Source organism: Hyperolius riggenbachi, chromosome 8 (genome assembly GCF_040937935.1).
Source record: "Hyperolius riggenbachi isolate aHypRig1 chromosome 8, aHypRig1.pri, whole genome shotgun sequence".
Lineage (NCBI taxonomy): Eukaryota > Metazoa > Chordata > Amphibia > Anura > Hyperoliidae > Hyperolius > Hyperolius riggenbachi.
In genome coordinates, this window is record NC_090653.1 from 208,845,919 (window position 1) to 208,868,235 (window position 22,317).

General features: G+C 43.2%; 1 protein-coding gene across 1 annotated transcript in view; it reads left to right on the plus strand.

The window, feature by feature from the left end:
* The first annotated feature begins 13,083 nt into the window (after positions 1-13,083).
* PSMB7 (proteasome 20S subunit beta 7) overlaps positions 13,084-22,317 on the plus strand; it is a 132,533-nt gene continuing 123,299 nt past the window's right edge. Inside the window, exons 1-2 of the mRNA XM_068249731.1 lie at positions 13,084-13,211; positions 20,795-20,888. Coding sequence (XP_068105832.1) covers positions 13,150-13,211; positions 20,795-20,888 — 156 coding nt within the window. The 5' untranslated portion in view covers positions 13,084-13,149. The remainder of the gene's footprint in view (positions 13,212-20,794; positions 20,889-22,317) is intronic.

The window sequence follows — 22,317 nt, forward strand, 5'->3', positions numbered from 1 at the left end:
ACTTACCTCACGGTCAGTTCCTTTCAGAAGCTTACCATTTTCTTCTTACAGTCATTCCTTCCAGTTTTGACAATATTTTGTAAGAACTGAAATATACCAGTAACTGTCAGTTATATATCAGCAGCTGTCAGTTACAACTGAATGTGCAAGGTAATGTCCATGTTTCCCTATGGCTCAAGTCGGTAATATTACAGTTGAACATTATGCTGACCAGCTGTTTAGGGAGAACGGCCATTTTTAAAATGGAGAACGGAGAATTCTATTGATCACAGTGGGCAAATGGAACGCAGGACAGGAAAAAAGAGATTGAGGAGTTGACTACACAGGAGGTGAGTATGACCTGTGTATGGTTGTTTTGACTTTTTATTTTCAGTTCAGGTTCTCTTTAAGGCATTCAGCTTTGAATAAATGTAAATAAATGTCTTGTATTGCCTCTAGGCCAGCGAGTTGCTGTGCATCTTGTTGTCGTTGGCGAGGCCTGAAAAGTCACCTCCACCAGGAAGCTCTGGTACACTTCAGGTGTCGAATGCACTCTAGGAGAGTATGTTGGGCAGCTTCACTCATTGATATTTTGCTGCTTTCTAGCTGAAGCATCAGGAAGAGCAGGTGTTCTTCAATGGCATTTATCACAGAACTGCGCAGAGGCCCTGAGATTCTGCGTAGAATCTCTCCGGAGAGTTTGTTACCCAGCAGCTCTCCATCGGCCTGTGTGGTAAGATATTTGCTGCTTAGCATAAACATGTCTTCCATGTTTTTAAAGAACAAGCGACACCCATGCCAACCTAGAAATAAAAAACACATATATAAGTAGATAAATACTAGTTCTACTTACATAACAGATGTATTGTGCTATCCATGTAATGATTCCTGTGAATTTTATAAAGGAAAAGCAGAAAATCCTATTCTAGGCAGTGGCCATTTTGCCAAGCTAATGCTGACATCATATCCTCCCTGACTCTTGTTCCCCCCCCCCCCTCTCTTGCTCATTGTGTATTCATTAGCTGCTCTCCTCCCAGAGTCTTCAGACACTCCCACTGAGGTGTATACTAGGAACTGTACTGCATTTTTATTTACTTACTTGTATTTACTCCTCCAATCGCTGAGTCACCTCAGCCTTGCTTATAAACACAAGTGAGCAGAGGATGATTTTGATAAGCAGCTAGACAGGGAAATAGATGGAAGAGGAGGAATATATTACAGATAAAAAGAAACCCCAGCATGCAACTGAATGGCTGCATAGATAAAACAAACTCCCAGCATACAACTGAATGACAATGGCTATTAAAGGGCCAGTGCTCCTAAAGTATGTGGTAACTCCAAATCATAACAGCAGAAAAAGTTTTGCAAGTTTTGAATGCAGGATTGGCATCTTTATCACTTAAAACACTCAGACCAGTTGCTGTTGAAATTTGATTTTTATAGTGACAATACCGCTTTAAAGAGTAATCCGTAGTCCAAAGCCAAAGGTCAGTATCAGAAAGTTCAATTCGTGCCAGGTCGTCTAAGCCTACTCGATATACAAAACCGTAATCCGTAATCCAAAGCCGAAAGTTGAGAAGATAAGGTAAATCAGTACCGGGTCGTCAAAACAAAATAAAGCCGTAATCCGTAAATTCAAAGCCAAAAATCAGTATCAGTAATTCACTATCCAAATCGTAAGCTAGAGGGTCTCTGAGGTCTGAGCTTGGGAGGCCAGGTGCAGTGGTGTTTATGTGACGTGGCTTGTGATGTCACAAGGGGACAAGGTTGGAAAACCAAATTTCATTTATTGATATACGATTGATAAATGAAAACTGCCCCAATTTTTAAGTTTTGAATGCCAAGTGGGCACAGCAACCAAAAGCCAATCAATTTTCAATCATTGACTTGTATGCAAAATGTTAAAATGCTACCATTCTCACAGTAGTAATGACAAGGACCTCAGTGTTCACACAGCTAGTCATTGGGTGACTGTGCTTCAAAGTTAGATAAAGTGGGTGGAGCGACAAACAGTCAATCAAAATCTGCTTATTCAATGGCAACATTTAAAAAGATGTTTTTCTCACAGCATTAAATCCAAACTTGGCACAGACGTCAATGGATGAGTGGGGTTGAAAAATCAGAAAAAGTGGGTGGAGCCACAAACAGCCAATCAAATTTCAGCCTTTTATTTTAAATGGGAAAATTTAAATTGCAGCCATTCTTAGACTGTTAATGGCAGGGTCTTCAAACTTGGCACAGTTGGTCATTAGGTGACTGGGGCTCAAATTCAGAAAAATGGGTGGAGCCACAAACAGCCAATCAAATTTCTTTGATCAATTTGAATGAGAAAATGTAAAATGCTTCCATTTTCATATTATTGATGTCAATGACCCCCAAATTCACACATTTGGTCACTGGGTGTTTGCAGTTTAAAGAGAACCCAAGGTGGGGTTCTGACAATGCTATCCACATACAGAGGCTGGGTCTGCTTATATTGCCCAGCCTCTGTTGCTATCCAGATCCCCCTAAGTTCCCCTGAGCTCTGCTATCCTCCATAAATCACAGCCGTGCTGCCGACACGCAGTGTGTCACAGCAGGCTGTGTTTACCTCTGTACTGTCAGTCTGCGTGCTCCCCCGCCTCCTGCATTGCTCCGGTCCCCGCCCGCGTCCTTTCCTTCCCCACTGATTGAAGGGAAAGGAAGCGGGCGGGGACCGGAGCTATGCAGGAGGCGGGGGAGAACGCAGGCTGACAGTACAGATGTAAACACAGCCCGCACAGCGCGGGAGCCCGCAGACTGACAATACAGATGTAAACGAAGCGCAGGGGGATAGCAGAGCGCAGGGGGAACTTAGGGGGGATCTGGATAGCAACAGAGGTTGGGCAATATAAGCAGACCCAGCCTCTGTATGTGGATAGCATTGTCAGAACCCCACCTAGGGTTCTCTTTAAGCCTAGAAAAAGTGGGCAGAGCCACCAAAAACCAATCAAATTTTGCTTGTAGCGGGAAGACTCAGCAACCACATTTCCTCTTTTTGCCGCAAATCGTGTCTTTTATAATGGGAGTCTATGATGGCGCCCCGTTTTCGCATAGCTATAGCAGCAATCTTTGTATGCCCCTTACAGTTTATTTCTCTGCCTACATTTAGACATATAGCAGTGTTATTACGGCAAAGGGTTGGGAATACAGGCAAGGAATGAAGACAGGGATTTATACTGCAGCTGCATGTACAGAAATATCTTTCAGTGTTTTTGTTAAGAGAAGACTCTGTTGCTGCAATACTGCTGCTGCTATTAGCCAAAACATTGTATATGATAACAATCAAAACTGAAGGCCCACTTGATCGTTTTTTGTTGATTTTTTCCTCGATGAAGTGCAGTATGAGAGCGGTTCACAAACAATGGCTGCTTTGAGCAGTACAAAGCAAGCAATGGCCACATTCTATTCGGTATTCAATAAAATCTCTGCCGTAATCTGCTCAAATATCTAGTGTTGCGAGATGGTTATTCAGGTAATGAAAATTTTTAGGTAAATGCCAATTGTTTACCTGATGTACCACAAATCTAACAGTGGATGGCCTGCATAATGAGTAGTAAAACTTAGATGTAACTTTGTGAAATGTCATTTTATTGAGCATAGCTAGTTGAATGTCATTGCTGTGTAGCAGGATACAGTTACCATAAATAAAGAGGATGATAAAATACACACAGACCAACATTCCAGGGAAAAATGCCCCCCCCCCCCATACACCATGAATCCATCATACATCACTGCGTTCCATTCCTCGCCCGTCAGAATCTACAACAGAAACAAGAGAAGAGAGAAAGTAACGGCTATATGACCAGGTGTCTATTCCAGAAAAAAAAACACATAAGCGTAAAGCAAACAGAAATATATACCATCTAATAATAATCCGAACATTTGTATAGAGCTTTTCTCCAGTTGGACTCAAAGCGCTCAAAAGCTGCAGCCACTGGGAAGCGCTCAAGAGGTCACCCTGCAGTGTTAGGGAGTGCAAATCTAGAAAAGATGAAGCGCTCCATGGTGCATTATCAAAAGGTAATTTTTAATCGCAAATAAAAAGTTCTACTTACAAGAAGTAAAATGACAACTTGCTCATCAGCGGTACAGTCCACCGCTACACACGTTTGAAGATTTGGCAACAACGCGCTGTGGCGATGTCCGGGGGAGCCGTCTCGCAGTGGGTGTGGGCGTGGCTGTAGGTTAGCGTGCGTATGGCGTCATTACGCGTTTCGGCGCTCTGCGCCTTCGACAGGAGCGCAAGGTTTTTGGATATTTCAGTGTTAGGGAGTGTTGCCTTGAACTCCTTACTGAATAGGTACTGACCCTAACCAGGATTTGAACCCTGGTCTCCCATGTCAAATACAGTGCCCTTAACCAGTACACTATCCAGATAAGAAGTCATTTAAGGTATTATTTATTCCAGTAAATCTGAAGTGAGAGACATATGAAAGCTGCCATGTTTATTTTCTTTTAAACAGTTCAGATTGCCTGGTTGTCTTTTTGATCCGTTGCCTCTAATACTTTTAGCCAAAGACCCTGTACAAGCATGCAGATCAGATGTTTCTGACTAAACAGAAGTTTGCCTTCTTAAAACAGAATGCATTTGTGACTATTGAGATTGGACTGAGCATATCAGGTCTCCCACAATGCATCACTGCTGAATATATAAATTGTCCCTTTGTTGTCCCTGTAAACTAAACACACCTCCAGAACCGCAGGAATGCAATGATGTGTGAGCTTGTTAATTGTACAGAGCCAAAATAATTCAACATGCATACAGATTGTTTCAGCCTGATTTGTCCTCATCAGTGCATGGCATGGATTAATGTGGCTCTATGTGGTAGGCCATAAAACATCTCAGAGTTACATATTTCCTAACAAGTTGATGGTGAACCAAAACTCCCAGGAGTGCTTAAGGGGCTAAAAAGGGACAAAACACCCTCTTAATAAAATGCTATGCAAAAAAAAAAAAAAAGAAGTTTGCCTTCTTAAACCAAAAGGTATTTGTGATTATTCAGGTTGGATCGAGCGTATGATGTCTACCACAATGCATCACTGCTGAATATGCAAATAGTTCTGGAGGTGTGTTTAGCTTACAGGGACAACAAAGGGACAGTTTGCATGTTCAGCAGTGATGCATTGTGGGACACCTCATATGCTCGTTTCAGACTGAATTATTGCAAATACCTTCAATTTTAAAAAGGCAAATTTTGCATAGCATTTTATTAAGAGGGCTTGTTGGTCTTTTTTTAGCCCCTTGCACACTCCTAGAAGTTTTGGTTCACCATGAGCTTGCTGGGCAATCTATGTTTGATCTATGCATTATGTTTGACCCACTCTAGACGAAAAGGGAAGCCATACTGGAGGTAAAGCCCTAGATCACAAGGGAGGCCATATGGGGGAGGGAGGGGGAAAGCACTAGACACCAGGAACAGTATAGGGGAGGGAGAGGGGTCACTATACACCAGGGAACTGTATAGGGGTAGGAGAGAGAAGGGTACTAGATACCAGGGGACTGTATAGGGGAGGGAAGGAGGACCACTAAACACCAAGTAATTCTATAGGGGGGGGGATCACAAGACACTAGGTAACTGTATAGGTAAGGGACGAGGCATTAGACACCAGGGAATTGTATAGATGTCAGGCTTGTCCGGTCAATGACTATAGGTCAGGCTGTATGCCCATATGACTGATATATATATATATATATATATATATATATATAGTCAACCAAGGCCTCGAGGATAAGGCAATCCAGACGAATGAGTCAAATGACTGCAGAGACAGGTGTTCCTGAATGGCAAGACAGTCCAGATAATACTTTCCAGAGATAGTGTAGTCTAGGCAAGCCGAGGTCAGTCTAGGCAGCATTCATGCAAGTCCGTGTTCAAGCAGAGGTCAATCCAGGCAGTTAGCAAGCGTAGTCCTGGTACAAGAGCAAGGTTGGCAACAGGAAATGCAGTAGAGAAAAGCATAGTCAGGTTACCAGGCAGTAGTCAGCAATAGGAATCAATCAGACGTTAAACGTGGTTAGGAAAAAAGACAATAATTGGCAACAGGAATCAATCACGTAGTGAGCGCATACCCAGCAACAAGCCACAGCTAATGCTACCACGGGCCATGACTGGGGCGCTCACTGAGTTTAAATACAAGAGCTAACCAATCAACACAATACAGAATTGAAACTAAACCAATAGTTATTCAGCATGTCAGCTGATCAGCTGACACACGTGAACTACTGTTTACATTTGCGGAGCGCGTACTAGGAACGCGTCCTCTGCTTATCCAATGGCGTCTGAGAGCCACCCTGCGCTCCAGTGATGTCAGCGGCTTGCCGAGACCCGGAAGTCCGAGCTGCAGCCCGTGTCTCGGCGTTCTGTCGCTGCATACATATTGTGGATATTAGACACTAGGGAACTTGATAAGGGAGGGAGCCGGCCACTAGGCATCGAGGTTGGCTCAAAACTTGGTCCCAATGTTCAATTTCGGCACACTTTGTATTTGAGTTTGACACCTCTGGTGTTGTGTGAGCCCAGCCTTGGTCAGCAAGCTAATTAAGACAGGAACAACTTCTCCTCCAGTGTCATTTTTTTCATTCTTCATCTCAAGTGTGTAATTTACAGTACATCCCATATTTAAAGAACTAAAAACTTAATAAAACAAAAGCACAACAGAACAAATAAAGTTCTGCTAGTTTCATACCCTTTCTGTAGTGTTGTGGTTTGCGTGGCCTCTCCAATCTCAGTAGACTGTCAGTAGGCACATCACTGTTGCCTTGTTCTGGCTGGTCCTACCTCCCACAGACTAACGCTAGGTGGCATGTGTGTAAGATTGCTCAAATTGGCTCACTACTGCTAACTATAAATATAGGATAACCATAATAATGATACATGCAGCAACCAATCAGGTCTCAATGCCTTGAATGAAACAAGGAACTTGATCAGTTTCCAACAAAAAGGTCTTGTTTTTTTCGTTCACGAAATAACTTCTATGAGTAATGAAAACATTATCTGACCAATAGCAACCAGTCATCTAGAATCTTTATCATACGCACCAATAAAAAAAAGTAAATAAAGGATCACCTGAAAGACAGTAAGCTGCGTCTGATGAAAAGTTGGCAAAGGTACTCCTTTTGGTCTGGGTCTCATCGAAGTTGAATTTTCCTCTGAAGAGCTGCATCCCAAGCAAGGAGAAGATGATGATGAAAAGGTACAGGAGCAGCAGTAAAGAAGCAATGGATTTCATGTAGTTCAGCTGGGAGGCGACCAGGTTATCTAACAATGCCCAGTGTTGGAGAGGAATATGATGGCAAGGTGGGAAAGAGACAGAGAGAGAGCGAGAGAGAAGGATGCCAGGTGGTGGCACATGATGCAGTGCATCACACACACACAAACATACACACACACTACTAAATTATCAACAGGATTGACAGCAAGACACAGCCAAGGCACTGGATATACAACACCCACAGATATGGTACATGACACTGGTACTAGCGTAGTGATGGTCATATCTAGGAGTTTAATGGAAAAGCATGTGATCAGTTTGGTTAGGTGATAGATATGTAAGTCTCTGATTTGCTAGTCATGATCATGTGCTAAAGCAGGATGTGATCACAGCAAATCAGAGCTTTGCAAATATATCAGCCGATTAACCAAACCACATGCTTCTCCATGGGTTCTCCTGGACATGACCGTCACTACTTGTGAGGTCTCACTCAAAGTCTCAATCAACAAGTATGCCGCACAAATGGGCATTTATCATAATCTGAATGTTATATTCTGACAATTAAAAATGGCCATTGAATACTGGTTCTCTTTGAAGAGGAGCTTTAGTCAAAATAACACAATGAATACATTTGCTTTTTTTCTTTTTCTTTTTTTAAAATACTCAGTTATAAATTGTTTAGTCAGTGTCCGTCGACTGTAAAATCTTTCCCATCTTTGATTTACTTTCTGAAATGTATCACAGATGGCAACATCTTCAGTACTGGCAGTTGATCTGCAGAATATTCATTTACTGAGAGTTCTAAAGCCAGTAGAATAGATTTCTGGTCTTCCAGAATTCCTGGAGGTGGGGGTGAGGGGGATAGGCTAAGTCTTAGTGAGAGGGAGGGGCTACATACCAATATACAGCAATCTATAGCTGTAGGCAGTGTTTCTAAAGCTGAAACCGTGATATTTAACATTAAAAAAGTGGGTTTCCTGAATAATTAACTGCATTTAACTATATATCATTACAATTCCTCTTTAAAGCTCATATCCAAGCAATAGTTTCTCTCCCTCCCTCTTCCTGACCCCTTCAATCATTTGGTAGAGTCTGACCCCAATAACCTCATGAACATACCAGCATGGGCGTAGCAATCACCCCTGCCATTGCAGAGGGGCCCAGAGGCTTTGGGTGCCCCTCCACCTTCCTCTCTCCAACTGCAAGTGCAGCCAATTAGCAAAGAAACCTCCCTATTCACTCACCAAAATAATGTGCAGGAGAGTGTGTATTTTTTTCCTGCTCCTAGAGGCGGCTTCACAGCAGAACACTTTCTGCTGCCATTCACCGGGGACAAAGGGGGCCCCATGCTATCATTTTTGAAGGGGGGCCCTATATGTGTGTGCAAGGCTTTAGTCATAGCTAAAGACAGTGTGGTCAGTACACACATTTAAAGGGAAGTGAGCTTAACCTGAAAAGAAGTGTCTAACCCCATTTAACCTCCCTGGCGATATAATAAAATCGCCAGGGAGGCGGCGCAGCACTTTTTAATTTTTTTTTTTAATCATGTAGATAGCCTAGCGCTAGCTACATGATAGCCGCTGTGCAGTCTCCGGCGATCAGAGCAAACAGGAAATCCTGTTCAGAACGGGATTTGCTGTTTGGCTTCCCCGTCGCCTTGGTGACGATCGGGATGACCTCATGGCGTCTGGGGGAGTCCCGATCCACCCCTTAGTGCAGCCTGGCGGTGATTGGCCAGGCTGCGCAAGGGTTCTTGGAGGGGGGGCCTCTAACGCGGCGGGTAGCAGCGAATCGGCATGGAGTGGCGGCGATCGGCTTGTACATGCAGCTAGCAAAGTGCTAGCTGCATGTAACAAAGCAAAAAGTGTGGAAATCGGCCCACCAGGGGCTGAGAAATCCTCCGCGGCGGCTTACCCCGAGCTCAGTTCGGGATTATCGCCCAGGAGGTTAAAGAGTGCAAAAAAGAAAAAAAAATATACACACATTTAAAACAAATCTCTAAGTAAAGACACACAATAAATTATAAAGTGGTTAGGGGAAACCTTGTAGCAATCAAAAAAATCAAATAGATGGACAAATATAAAGCAGAAACATAAACAGAGGGATAGTCGTTTAATAATAAACTTAATGCAGATTTATATGAGCTTAAAACAGTTGACAAATAACACCAAGTATTACAAAAGACCTTATGTGGGTAAATAGATTAGAGATAAGAAATTAGTGGGGATGCATGTGCACATTTGCGAGATCCAAAATTCCTCTTGCTTGAAATGTGACCCTTAAAAGGTCTCTATCTCTGATGGAATGGCAAATCCTTTCTATGCCCTGGAATATGAAACCTGACGTGTCACCATGATGGTGGGTCAACAAATGTTTTGACTGAGACACTAGAAAGGTTTGTGATGTTTCTTGATGGACCCCTAAAATGCTCCGCTATTCTAAGAATAAATAGCGGAGTGCCAACCCTCTCCCTTCTCCTTTCCTATCTTTAGAATATGACTAGACCTCTTTTGCTTGGTTATGTACAATACAATAACTACAGGTAGCATATCCCAATTTATATGACCCTGTAGTGTTAAGCCAAGAGACATCTCGACATGGTGCCCTCTGTGAAGAAAAGTTACAGCCCTCTAAAAGTACCTAGTAGCATTTGGGGGTTAAATACTTGTAAAAACAAAAGAGAGGACACCAAGAGCCCAATAGTGCAATATTGTCTGGTAAGCTCAATATATAATGTAATGTCAAAGGTTCTTATACTCACAAAGGTGGGTTACCATCAAGTAACCACTTGACAGGCAGGTGGGGAGTATTAGTACCTGACCCCACTCAGGTATAAAAGTCGCTCTCTGTAGATAGGAAAATGGGGAAAGAACCCCTCCACCAGGGGTGGACTTAATCGTGTTGTAATATGTACGAACAGAGGCGCCAAGCAGAGTAAAACAATGTTCTAAAAATGATAAAAAGAGGGAAGTCGAGGTGGACTTAACTCCCTCTGGTAGTGGACATGTACTCAAATGCAGAGTAAAAAATATACAGTTTATTCACAGCTCCATATAATCGCAACGCGTTTCGCGGTCAACAGTCCCGCTTCATCAGGCAGTACAGGAGCATATAAAACTAGTTCAGGTCCATAAAGCGTGTGAGTATATTTTTTACTCTGCATTTGAGTATATGTCCACTACCAGAGGGAGGTAAGTCCACCTCGACTTCCCTCTTTTTATCATTTTTAGAACATTGTTTTACTCTGCTTGGCGCCTCTGTTCGTACATATTACAGCACAGGTAATTTTTAATAATATAAATCATTTTATTTTATTCTAAACTATAGGTTGTGACAAAAGTCACTCCCATTCTGTAACTGTTATCCCCACTCTGGAAATCGCGATGCTTTTTAATTTGCTAGACAGTTCTTAAAAAAAAATATTTTTGGGGTGCTCCCAGAGTCGTATTTCCTGTAAGGCATTGTAGGCTCATGTCTAGAGGCGATTGATGTGGGAAAGGCAGCACATTCACCTTCCCAAGTGCCCTCTTTCTTTCCCTCCCACCCTATTCAAAGTTGCGAGCAGAGTATAAATGAGAGGTTACTCGCTGGCTTCTGACATTTCCCCAACGTCCAGTGTCCTGTCTCCATGGTAGCAGAGGCAGCTTTTGTCATGTGACACTCCAATATGTGCTGGCAGGTCACATGCAGAGTGACACAATGCAGCAGTAGAGAGGAAGGATGCTGGACATGCGGCGGAAGAGAGATATCATCGGCGGAATGTCGGGAGTAACCTCTCATTTATGCTTCACTAGCGACTTTGCATAAGAAGGGAGAGGCACACCTGTGATATAAACTGGGGGAATTACCTATTACTGGAGGCATATATGCTACCTATCTTGGGGGGGTACTACCTACTAGGGCCACATGGAACATCTGGCTACCTAAACTGGGGCCCTACCTTTTACTTGGGGCACACTTGTCTTCCTATACTGGGGTGCTGGGGCACATCTGGCTACCTATATGGGGGAGCTACCAAATACTAAAGGCACATATGACTTTTTGGGGTTGGGCCTAATAGTGGAAGATCCTATTTCTACCTATACAGGGGAACTAGGGAGATAAATCAGGTTACCAAATACTGGGGGACTACCTCTGGCTATCTACTGTATACTGAGGAGAAACTTCTGCTTACGTATACTGTGGGGGCACCTCTAGCTGCCAAATATTTGGGGCAACCTCTGGCTACCTAATACTAGGGGAGTACATCTGGTGAATGCTTGGGAGCACCTCTAGCTACCTACTGTAATACTTAGGTACACCTCCACATATTTGTAGCTACTTACACAATTGGATCTCTTCAATAAGTGTCCATCAAAAATGATCACAATTAAAGAGGAGCTGTTAGGTATAAGGTCTCAGAGAAAATAAACACATATATCAGTCGCTAAAGATTGGCTGTACTTACATTACATATGCATTTCACTGTCCACGTTTGTACTTCACAGAATTTTTATATAGTATATGCAGAGATTGATGCTCCTGACAGCTCATGGCAGGTTCCATGTTTTTCTGTCAAATGTGTCGTCATGTCCTGCCTGCTTCCTGATCACAGAAAAGCTCGTACTGAATAACACAGTGTGCAGTGAATATTAATTAGCCATGTGGCTAGGAACAATAGCTGATTCCTGCAGTGTACTCTGCCTGGAGATTTATCAGTGCTACGCGCTGGACTGATTACAAGCTGCTGTAACGTCTCATTAGCAGCCGAGGGGAGGGCCCCAGAATGCTTTGCAGTATAGTATGCGGCTTGCGTCCTCTTGGGTCTAACAGCTTTGCTGATAAGCACACATCAAAGGTAAGAGAGATTTTTATCTTCACTAATGCCTTTTTGGCTTCCTTCTAAACTGTTTAACACAGGAGAATAGAGGTTTAAATTAGCTTCTGCAGCCTGACAGTTACTCTTTAAAGATGCTTTTGGAGGTGCTTAGAGTATTTCTTATAATGGGCTCTACCTCACGTCCCTGATTAGTGGAAGTTGCAAAAACTTTCTCCACCCCAGTCTCCACTTGTACATAACATTTGAAAATAAGAAATATATCAATTTGACAGGAATAAAGTTTAGAGTCAGTTAAACACATTTTCAGTAAAAAAAAAACATATATTAACATAGATCTGTACATCAGTTTTTTAAAAAAGGGACAAATAAGGAAGAAAGAGGTGCAGAGGGATTGGGTTCCCAAAGAAGAGGGCCAGTTGGGAGCTATGGAACAGATTGTGCAGCTAAGCGCTCAAACTTCATGAAAATAGTAACATACCTCCCAACTTTTTCAGATAAGAAAGAGGGGTAAGCCACACCAATAATCACGCCCGCAGCACATCCCTCATCACGCATACCATAAAGATTTAATCAGAAAAATATGTTTTATAATTCATATCACACTGGTCCTTTCCATCCTGGCTCATTTTCCTTCATATTTAAATTTGAAAATAAGAAATATATCAATTTAAATGAAGGGAATAAAGTTTAGAGTCACTCAAGCACATTTTTTTCAGTAGAAAATACATATATTTACATAAATCTGTATATCAATCCTGAAAGAGGGACAAATGAGGAAGAACAAGGGACAGATGGGATTAGGTTCCCAAAGAGGAACTGTCCCTCTACAAGAGGGACAGTTGGAAGTTATGTAGTAACCCAAACGCTTTTGGATGCATGTTTAAAATAATGAGACCAGATAGACTAGAGCTATTTTCCCCGCTAAATAATAACCTACACACTTCTGCACCTGCATCAATTTGCAAAGGATAGTTTTCCCCTTGCGCTACTGTGTTGAGAACGGCAAATTTTGAAGAACTTTATTGACCACCAAGAGAAACGTACAGCAGAGAAGGAAGCTGTCACCGTCCTTCGCCCGGCACAGGAAGTTTGCAGTGCTCAGTCTAGTCTCAGGAAAGATGGCTGCGGTGACTGTGCGTTCTGTTCTGCCAAGCGGCTTCCAGTTCGGGAACTGCAGGCGGTAAGAGCTGTGAGGGAAGAGAGCAGTAGGATGGCGATATGGGGAGAGGCGAGGGGTGCTTGGCTGGGGGATATGGAGGAGAGAGGAGAAGAATAGACTGATATGAAGCGGCATGCGAGGGCTGGAGTGACTCGGGACTCTGCACAGAGCGAGGCACACAGGCAGCCACGCTGGAGAATAATAATGCTCAGCATCGTGACTCGTACGTGCAGATCCTGTATACAATGCGATGTTGGCCACACAAATGTGTATTTCAAAAAAGAGAGCTGGGAAGAGTTTATTGTTTTTTTTTTAATATGGGGAGAGGCGAGTGGTGCCTCTTTCCCATATTAAAGGGAACCTTTACTGAACGGGGGGGGGGGGGGGGGGGGTAAAGAGTTTCACTTACCTGGGGCTATTACCAGCCCCCTGCAGCAGTCCTGTGCCCTCGGAGCCGCTCTGGAATACTCCGGTCCCCCGCTGACACTTAGTTTCGTTTTTGATGACTCTCCGGCCGACCGCCATGCGTATTAGCGCTGTTGCGGATCGCGGCAGCGCGTATTTTTGTATGCGTTGCGATCCGCAATAGCGCTAATTGCAGTAGGGAATGCGTCCAATAATATGCATGGCGGCCGGCCGACTGGTGAGTCGTCAAAAATGAAACTAAGTGACAGCGGGGGACCGGAGGATTCCAGAGCGGCTCCGAGGGCAAAGGACTGCTGCAGGGGGCTGGTAATAGCCCCAGGTAAGTGAAACTCTTTACCCCCCCCGTTCAGTTAAGGTTCCCTTTAAGAGCTGGAAGGGGCTTCCTCCAGTTCCTGGCAGCTGTGCTGTGCCCTCGCCGCAGCTCCGCTTCCAGCCGATGTCCCGTCTATTACAGATGCCAACCGGCATTTACTGCGCCTGTGCAGAACACTCCAGACCACATCAGCGTGGCGGCGAGGTTGACATTTGCAATGGAGGGGACACTGGGCAGGGCTGTGGAGTTGGTACAAAAATCTTCCGACTCCTCAGTTTATGAAACCTCCAACTATGGGTACCCAAAATGGCTCCAACTCCTTAGTCTAATACTTACCAGGGCTGTGAATTTTGTACAAAATCATCCGAATCCTCAGTTTATGAAATCTCTGACTCCTCGACTCCAACTCCACAGCCCTAACTATGGGCCACCGGCTGGGAGCTGAGCTACGGCGAGGGCACAGGATGGCTGCCAGGTGCTGGAGGAAGCCCCAGGTAAGTAAATATTTTTTATTTTACTCAAACCTCTTCTTTAAAGGAATCATAAGGCTTAAAATAAAATGAGGTTCACTTACCTGGGGCTTCTACTAGACCTTTACAGCCATTCTGTGCCCTCGTAGTCACTCACTACTGCTCCAGTCCCCCGCCGCCAGCTAGTTTTGTTTTTGCTGACCTCAGGGTCGGCGGGCCACATTACATACATTTTTATGCATTCCCGCTAGTGCAGGAACATTAATGCATACATTTTTTCGCGTTAGTAGTGCAACGCTAATAAATTTTCGCGTTGCAACGCTAACGCAAAAATCTATTAGCGTTGCACCGCTTACGTGAAAAAAATGTGTGCGTTAATGTTCCTGCACTAGCGGGAATACGTAAAACTGTATGCAATGCAGCCCGCCGACCTGAGGTCGGCAAAAACGAAACTAGCTGGCGGTGGGGGACTGGAGCAGCAGTGAGTGATTACGAGGGCACAGGATGGCTGCATGAGGCTGGTAAGTGAAACTCATTTTTTTTTTTTTGCCCAACGATTCCTTTAAAGGGATACTGTAAGGGGTCGGGGGAAAATGAGTTGAACTTACCCAGGGCTTCTAATGGTCCCCCGCAGAAATCCTGTGCCCGCGCAGCCGCTCACCGATGCTCCGGCCCCGCCTCCGGTTCACTTCTGGAATTTCACACTTTAAAGTCTGAAAACCACTGTGCCTGCGTTGCCGTGTCCTCGCTCCCGCTGATGTCACTAGGAGCGTACTGCGCAGGCCCAGTATGGTCTGTGCCTGCGCAGTACGCTCTTGGTGACATCTGCGGGAGCAAGGACACGGCAACGCAGGCGCAGTGGTTTTCAGACTTTAAAGTGTGAAATTCCAGAAGTGAACCGGAGGCTGGGCCGGAGCATCGGTGAGCGGCTGCGCGGGCACAGGACTTCTGCGGGGGACCATTAGAAGCCCTGGGTAAGTTGTAAGTTCAACTCATTTTCCCCCGACCCCCCCCCCCCCCCCACAGTATCCCTTTAACCACTGCAGCCTTCAGGCCCCGTTCACACTGCACGCGTTTCCAGCCGCGTTTTGGCAACGCGTGCAGGTGGCCGACACGCACGACATCAGACAGTGCATAGAGTGCACTGTCTGATGTTCACATTGCATGTGTTCCGGACCTGTGCGGTCCGGGAACGCATGTGGCTGTCCCATTCACTTTTCAGTGATGGGATCAGCCACGCAACGCACACAAACGCGGATGGCGTGCGTTCGCATGCGTTGCGTTCCGCACGCATGGCCATCCGCGTTTGTGATGTGAACGGGGCCTAAGTCGTTTTTCACCTTATGCATCTGAGCAATTTTCACCTCCCATTCCTTCGCCAATAACTTTATCACTGCTTATCACACTGAATTGATTTATATCTTGTTTTTTCCACCACTAATTAGGCTTTCTTTGGGTGGTACATTTTGCTAAGAATTATTTTTTTCTGAATGCATTTTAATGGGAATATTAAAAGAAATGGCAAAAAAAATCATTATTTCTCAGTTTTTGTCCATTATAGCTTTAAAATAATACATGCTATGATAATTAAAACCCATGTATTTTATTTGCCCATTTGTCCCGGTTATTACACCATTTAAATTATGTCCCTATCACAATGTATGGCTCCAATATTTTATTTGGAATTAAAGGTGCATTTTTTTCAGTTTTGTGTCCATCACTATTTACAAGCTTATAATGTAAAAAATAATAGTAATATTCCCACTACTCATGCATCATAATAAAATTCAGACTTAGTTTTTTGTGTTTTTTTGTTTTTTTTTATTGTAATTTTTTTTAATCAAAAAATGTATTTGGGTTTTTTTCTGGAGTGTGGGGGTTAATTTTAAATGTACTAAATTGTATTTATTAATAAAAAAAGTATGTAGATGTAGCTTTAAAACATTTTTTTTAGTCATGTAAGTGAGAGGGCTCGCTTACAGGAAGTGAAGGGAGGACAGGAAACTTTTTTTTTTTTCTTCTTTAGAAAGAAGCCCGTCAGTCTTTTCTAACGGGGACTTTGATCAATGAATGGGAACTATGTTCCCATTCATTGATCTCTGGACTAAAGGCTCGTACACACGTCTGACTGAAGGCAACGACGGGTCCATCGTCGCCTCCTGCTGGGTGTGTTTTCAGCAGACAGTACAGTGTGTGTACAGTCTGTCGGACTGATAAGGCTGTTTGTGAACGATCCGACGGGCGGATCGTTCAGAAACAGCCTTATCAGTGTTGGATAGTGTTGGTATATTATTACTACAGGACAACATATCTAAAATCCAGAAGTTTGAGAGGGTGCTGTCCAACCAATCACATTAGTGGAATTTCACCTTAAGCATACGAACGATGAAATCTGATTGAATGTACATCAGTGTTCTCCCCAGGCTCTTTTAGCCGGGCACTCCACCCGGCTAGTTTTGGTGAGCACCCGGCTGTTATCAGGTCACCTGCTCCTATTCTGTAAGCGTTGCGCACAGAAGCACCGGCCCTGCATTCTGTCATCTCACCCCACCCGGCTACTTTTTCATGCCACCCGGCTGGAAAAGATTTCTGGGGAGAACACCGTACATGCAAACACTGCTAATTATATAGCTGTACCACCTGATTTAGTACAAAACTATGTTGCCATCCATTGCGTGCAGCGCACCCCATTGCACCAGCTTGCAACCATCTGTCAACACCCCCCCCCCCCCTCACCCACACCCCCAAAAAAAGATTTCCCGATTGATTTTTGCAGATGCTTTGATCAAGCATTGATAAAGAGAGCCTCTATACACTATTAGACATTTTTAAAATAAAGATTAGGGTGCTAGTATGGTTGAGGTGACCCAGCAGGAAACCTCATAGGGAACAGTTCTCAAATCACAGCACTCTCTACAACCTGACGTTGTTCTAATTAGCTGAATATTGTGTGCGTAGTTATTGCTACCTAACCAAATTGACTATTCTAGAGGGGGCTGTCATTGGAGAACTGTTGAAACAGCAACCAATGATGTTATTATTATTTTTTTATTATTATTATTTAGTATTTATATAGCGCCGACATATTACGCAGCGCTGTACAGTGTATATATATATTGTCTTGTCACTAACTGTCCCTCAAAGGAGCTCACAATCTAATCCCTGCCATTGCCACATGTCTATATTATGTAGTGTAAGTACTGTAGTCTAGGGCAAATTTTTAGGGGGAGCCAATTAACGTATCTGTATGTTTTTGGAATGTGGGAGGAAACCGGAGTGCCCGGAGGAAACCCACGCAGACACGGAGAGAACATACAAACTCTTTGCAGATAGTGCCCTGGCTTTGATTTGAAACCAGGGACCCAGCGCTGCAAGGCGAGAGAGCTAACCACTACGCCACCGTGCTGCCCAATGTTAGCAGAGTTTCCCTATGACGTTTCCTGCTAGGTTACCTTAACCGTACTTGCCCCAAGGTTAGACACTACAGTCAATTAAACCATCAAATCTAATGAAAATCAACTAAAAAAAAGACACATTTTAATCAATATTTTCATCTTTGAGTCTGATAGGAAAAAAGTGCTATACAAATGCTAGAATTATCTTTTACCTGGTATACTATAAATTGTAAAGTGCATGGCCAGCACTATAGTGTATGGGTACTGCTAACTGACTGTAGGTTCTATTTTATATAGATGTGATTTTTTTTTTTTAAGTACCGTATATCCTCGAGTATAAGCCGAGTTTTTGAGGCCAAAAAAGTGGCCCAAAAGTGGGGGTCTCGGCTTATACTCGAGTGCCCACCTCCCCGAGTGCACCTTCCTTCCGCAGAGTGTAAAAAAAAAAAAAGCTGAGCAGCGCTAATGGTTGATTAACTTCCCCCTCCCGCTCGCCGCAATGTATACAGTAACCCGCGTGTCCTCCTCCCCGCTATGTGTAAAGTGCTGTAATCCATGTGACAGTCTCTCCCCGGCAGACTGGAGTGTGTTGCCAACCTTGGAATTGTCCTCCGTGTCCCCCGAGTGTCACCATATGCAGCGCAGCTTTGAGTAACTCACAGTGATCCGCGCTGTGTTCGGATGCCTCTTCCTGCCTGTCGCAGGCTCGTTGCTATGACTCAATCACGTGCACCACGTGCGGCGTCATAGCAACGAGCCTGCGACAGGCAGGAAGAGGCATCCGAACACAGCGCGGATCACTGTGAGTTACTCAAAGCTGCGCTGCATATGGTGACACTCGGGGGACACGGAGGACAATTCCAAGGTTGGCAACACACTCCAGTCTGCCGGGGAGAGACTGTCACATGGATTACAGCACTTTATTACACATAGCGGGGAGGACACGCGGGTTACTGTATACATTGCGGCGAGCGGGAGGGGGAAGTTAATCAACCATTAGCGCTGCTCAGCTTTTTTTTTTTACACTCTGCGGAAGGAAGGTGCACTCGGGGAGGTGGGCACTCAAGTTAAACATAGCGGGGGAGAGGGGCATGTGGGTTACTGTACACATTGCGGCAAACGGGAAGGGGGCACAGATTACAGTACACATAGCCACGAGCAGGAGGGGAGGGGGGAGTTATGTGATCATTAGTGCTGCTCAGCTTTTTTGCCCTTTTTTTTACACATTGCGGTGGGGGAGTGCAGGGGGGCACGCTGCCATTAGTGATAGCTTTTAACGCAGAACTCAGTACTTTCTCTCTGCTCTATAAGATACGCACCTTAAGATAGTAAAGAAAAACAATTCTTTGTTACAGCTGATACAAAATCCTGCAATACATCTGCAGTGCGTCTACTTCCTGCTTTCATGGAAGCAGACATATTAACATCCTGTGCTTTCAAATGAGCTTATTTACCTTGACAGGTGACACAGGAGAGTTCAAATTACAATTTGTGATTAGACAGATGAGGAGGAGGAATTATTTTTATTATTAATGCTGCTGCATTTCCTACCCTCGGCCTATACTCGGATCAATCATTTTTTCCAGGATTTTTTGGTAAAAGTTGGGGGGTCGGCCTATACTCGAGTCGGCTTATACTCGAGTATATACGGTAGATTTAAGATGTATTCAGGGCTGTTTCAAGCTCCAGTATGGCCCCAGGGCACAGGAAACCTTCCTCAAAATATGAAGCAGAGGATGGGGGAAGTGCATACACATTGGGCATGATTCACACAGCTTTTTCACTTGTTTTCCTATTTTCACCTTATCTATGTTAAATTTTTAAGCTTTCAAAGAGGAAAAATATCATATAATGTAAGGAAAGTAAAATTGAAATGAATTTTATCAGGAACAACTTACTTTGAGTTATGATTTTGCTTGTTAAAGAGACTCCGTAACAAAAATTGCATCCTGTTTTTTATCATCCTACAAGTTCCAAAAGCTATTCTAATGTGTTTTGGCTAACTGCAGCACTTTCTACTATGACAGTCTCTGTAATAAATCAATGTATCTTTCCCCTGTCAGACTTGTCGGCCTGTGTCTGGAAGGCTGCCAAGTTCTTCAGTGTTGTGGTTCTGCTATGAACTCCCCCTTCTGGCCCCTCTATGCACACTGCCTGTGTGTTATTTAGGATTAGAGCAGCTTCTCTCTTCTCTCATCTTTTACAAGCTGGATAAATCATCCTCTGAGCTGGCTGGGCTTTCACATACTGAGGAATTACAAACAAGGGCAAAGCTGTTTGCAGGAAGAAAAGAGCAGCCTGAAACTTCAGTGCATGAGAACAGGGGGGAAGAAACACACAAATGATCTCTTGAGATTCAAAAGGAATGCTGTATACAGCCTGCTTGTGTATGGATGTATTTTCTATGTGTGGACATACTGTACATCAACCTACTTCCTGTTTTGGTGGCCATTTTGTTTGTTTACAAACAAACTTTTTAAAACTGTTTTTAACCACTTTTAATGCGGCGAGGAGCGGCGAAATTGTGACAGAGGGTAATAGATGTCCCCTAACGCACTGCTATGTTTACTTTTGAGCGATTTTAACAATACAGATTCTCTTTAATGTGCTAGAAGGTTAGCCAGCCAAGTTTGATCATGTTTGTGTACGTAGCTTTATACAGGACTAATCAGATGTGGAAAATGATTGATATATGTAAGCCTGATTGAGTGGCACACTTATCAGGATAGAGGTAGAAGTTGATGGGGCAAAATTCCATCAAATTCTTGCCATAAAGTTATCAGTGGGTTCAAGAATCACCTTTCATCAAACAGATGACCTGAAGCACACAGCAAAATTGATCACACAGTGTTTTGAAGGAGAAAAAGACTAATATCCTTGGTTATTGTATAAATAATAGTATATTATGCAGATTAATAAAAAAAAGTATCGACTTATGTTCATAAGGTGCATTTAATGGCATTGCAAGTCATTTGTATGTTAAATGTATTTATTCATCAGAAATGCACTTCTGGAAAAGGAGCTTACCCAGAAAGGACAAAAGCTTCCAGCAGCTCGCAAAACTGGGACCACAATTGCTGGTATTGTATTCAAGGTATGCATCTCTTTACGAAGAACTACATCTATTTAGAGAAAGTGGCTTAGCATACAGCAGTATTTGAGCTCTTTTTTTTTTTTTTTTTAAAGAGAAACTATAATGATCATTTAGTCTCAAATGTCTGCAAACTGGTTTATTGCTCTATCTTCTGTTGTGAAAGGCAGTGAAGCAGAACTACTGTCAAAATGTCCCCTTTGCTTAGATCTAGAACCAAACTTGTCTTAAAAAAATGCTAATTCAGTTAGACTTCTGCATGCTTGTTCAGGGTCAGTGGTTAAAAGTGTTACAAACAGGCTCAGCAGGACGGCCAGGTAATTTGCATTTTTTTTTAAAGAAAATTAATATGTCTGCCTTCATAGCCCTCTCATTTCAAGTGTACTTTTAAAGCTGCAACAATGAGCTCTCCAGTATATATCTGTATCTTTGGAAAACCCTACTCCAGAAATAAGTTTTCCTACATCTTCGTAGGCCACTCCAGAGTTTGCATTGTCAGTGTTTCAAGTGTTCCTTGGTTAGCTGATTTAATAGTTTGAATTTTTGTCCATTACTGAACTTCTACCACACCTGTGAACATTTTTATGAATTGGCGCACAAAAATCTAAAATACCGAATGCAGTATTTTAACGTCCAGATTTTTTTTTATCGCACAGCCTTTTATGAATTGAGGTCATTGTGTACAGTTAATCATTGCAAGTACCTTGAATTGCAAGTAAATTTTGACTTGATGAGTAACTTCTTGATATACAAGCACAGAACATATAAACACGTCACATCATCACAACTGAGCCAATGGCTCTTCTTCCTTTGACCCAGCAGGGTTGTACTTAATCTGAGTGTAAAGCCCAATCTACATGATACGATTCTTTATACGATTCGATTACGATTCTTTATACGATCCGATTAAATCCGACATGTCCGATCGGGATTCAATTCGATTTGCCATTGCAAAACAATGGCAAATCGAATTGAATCGAATCCCGATCGGACATGTTGGATTTAATCGGATCGTATAAAGAATCGTAATCGAATTGTATAAAGAATCGTATCGTGTAGATTGGGCTTAAGGACTATACAATGTTACATTCCCATGAAATCCTCAAGAATAGGCAAAAGCAACTAACATTGAATAATCTTGTTAAAGCTACACAAAAAAGGTAGAGGTGAGCCAACAGATAACGATTTTGTTAATTATAGTTAGTCTTTTTTTTACTTTGTACAGTACTTTGTATCTTATATTTTTAAAATGTTTTTGGATTGTGGAATGAATCTGAGTTTCCATTAACTCATTCTAAGAAATTTGTTTTGATATGAGTGCTTTGGATTACAAGCATGTTTACATAACAAATTATGCTCGCAAACCAAGGTTCCACTGTAGATGAACAGCATTATAGCAAAGAGTAACCGTTCATAGGTGGCCGTTCATTTC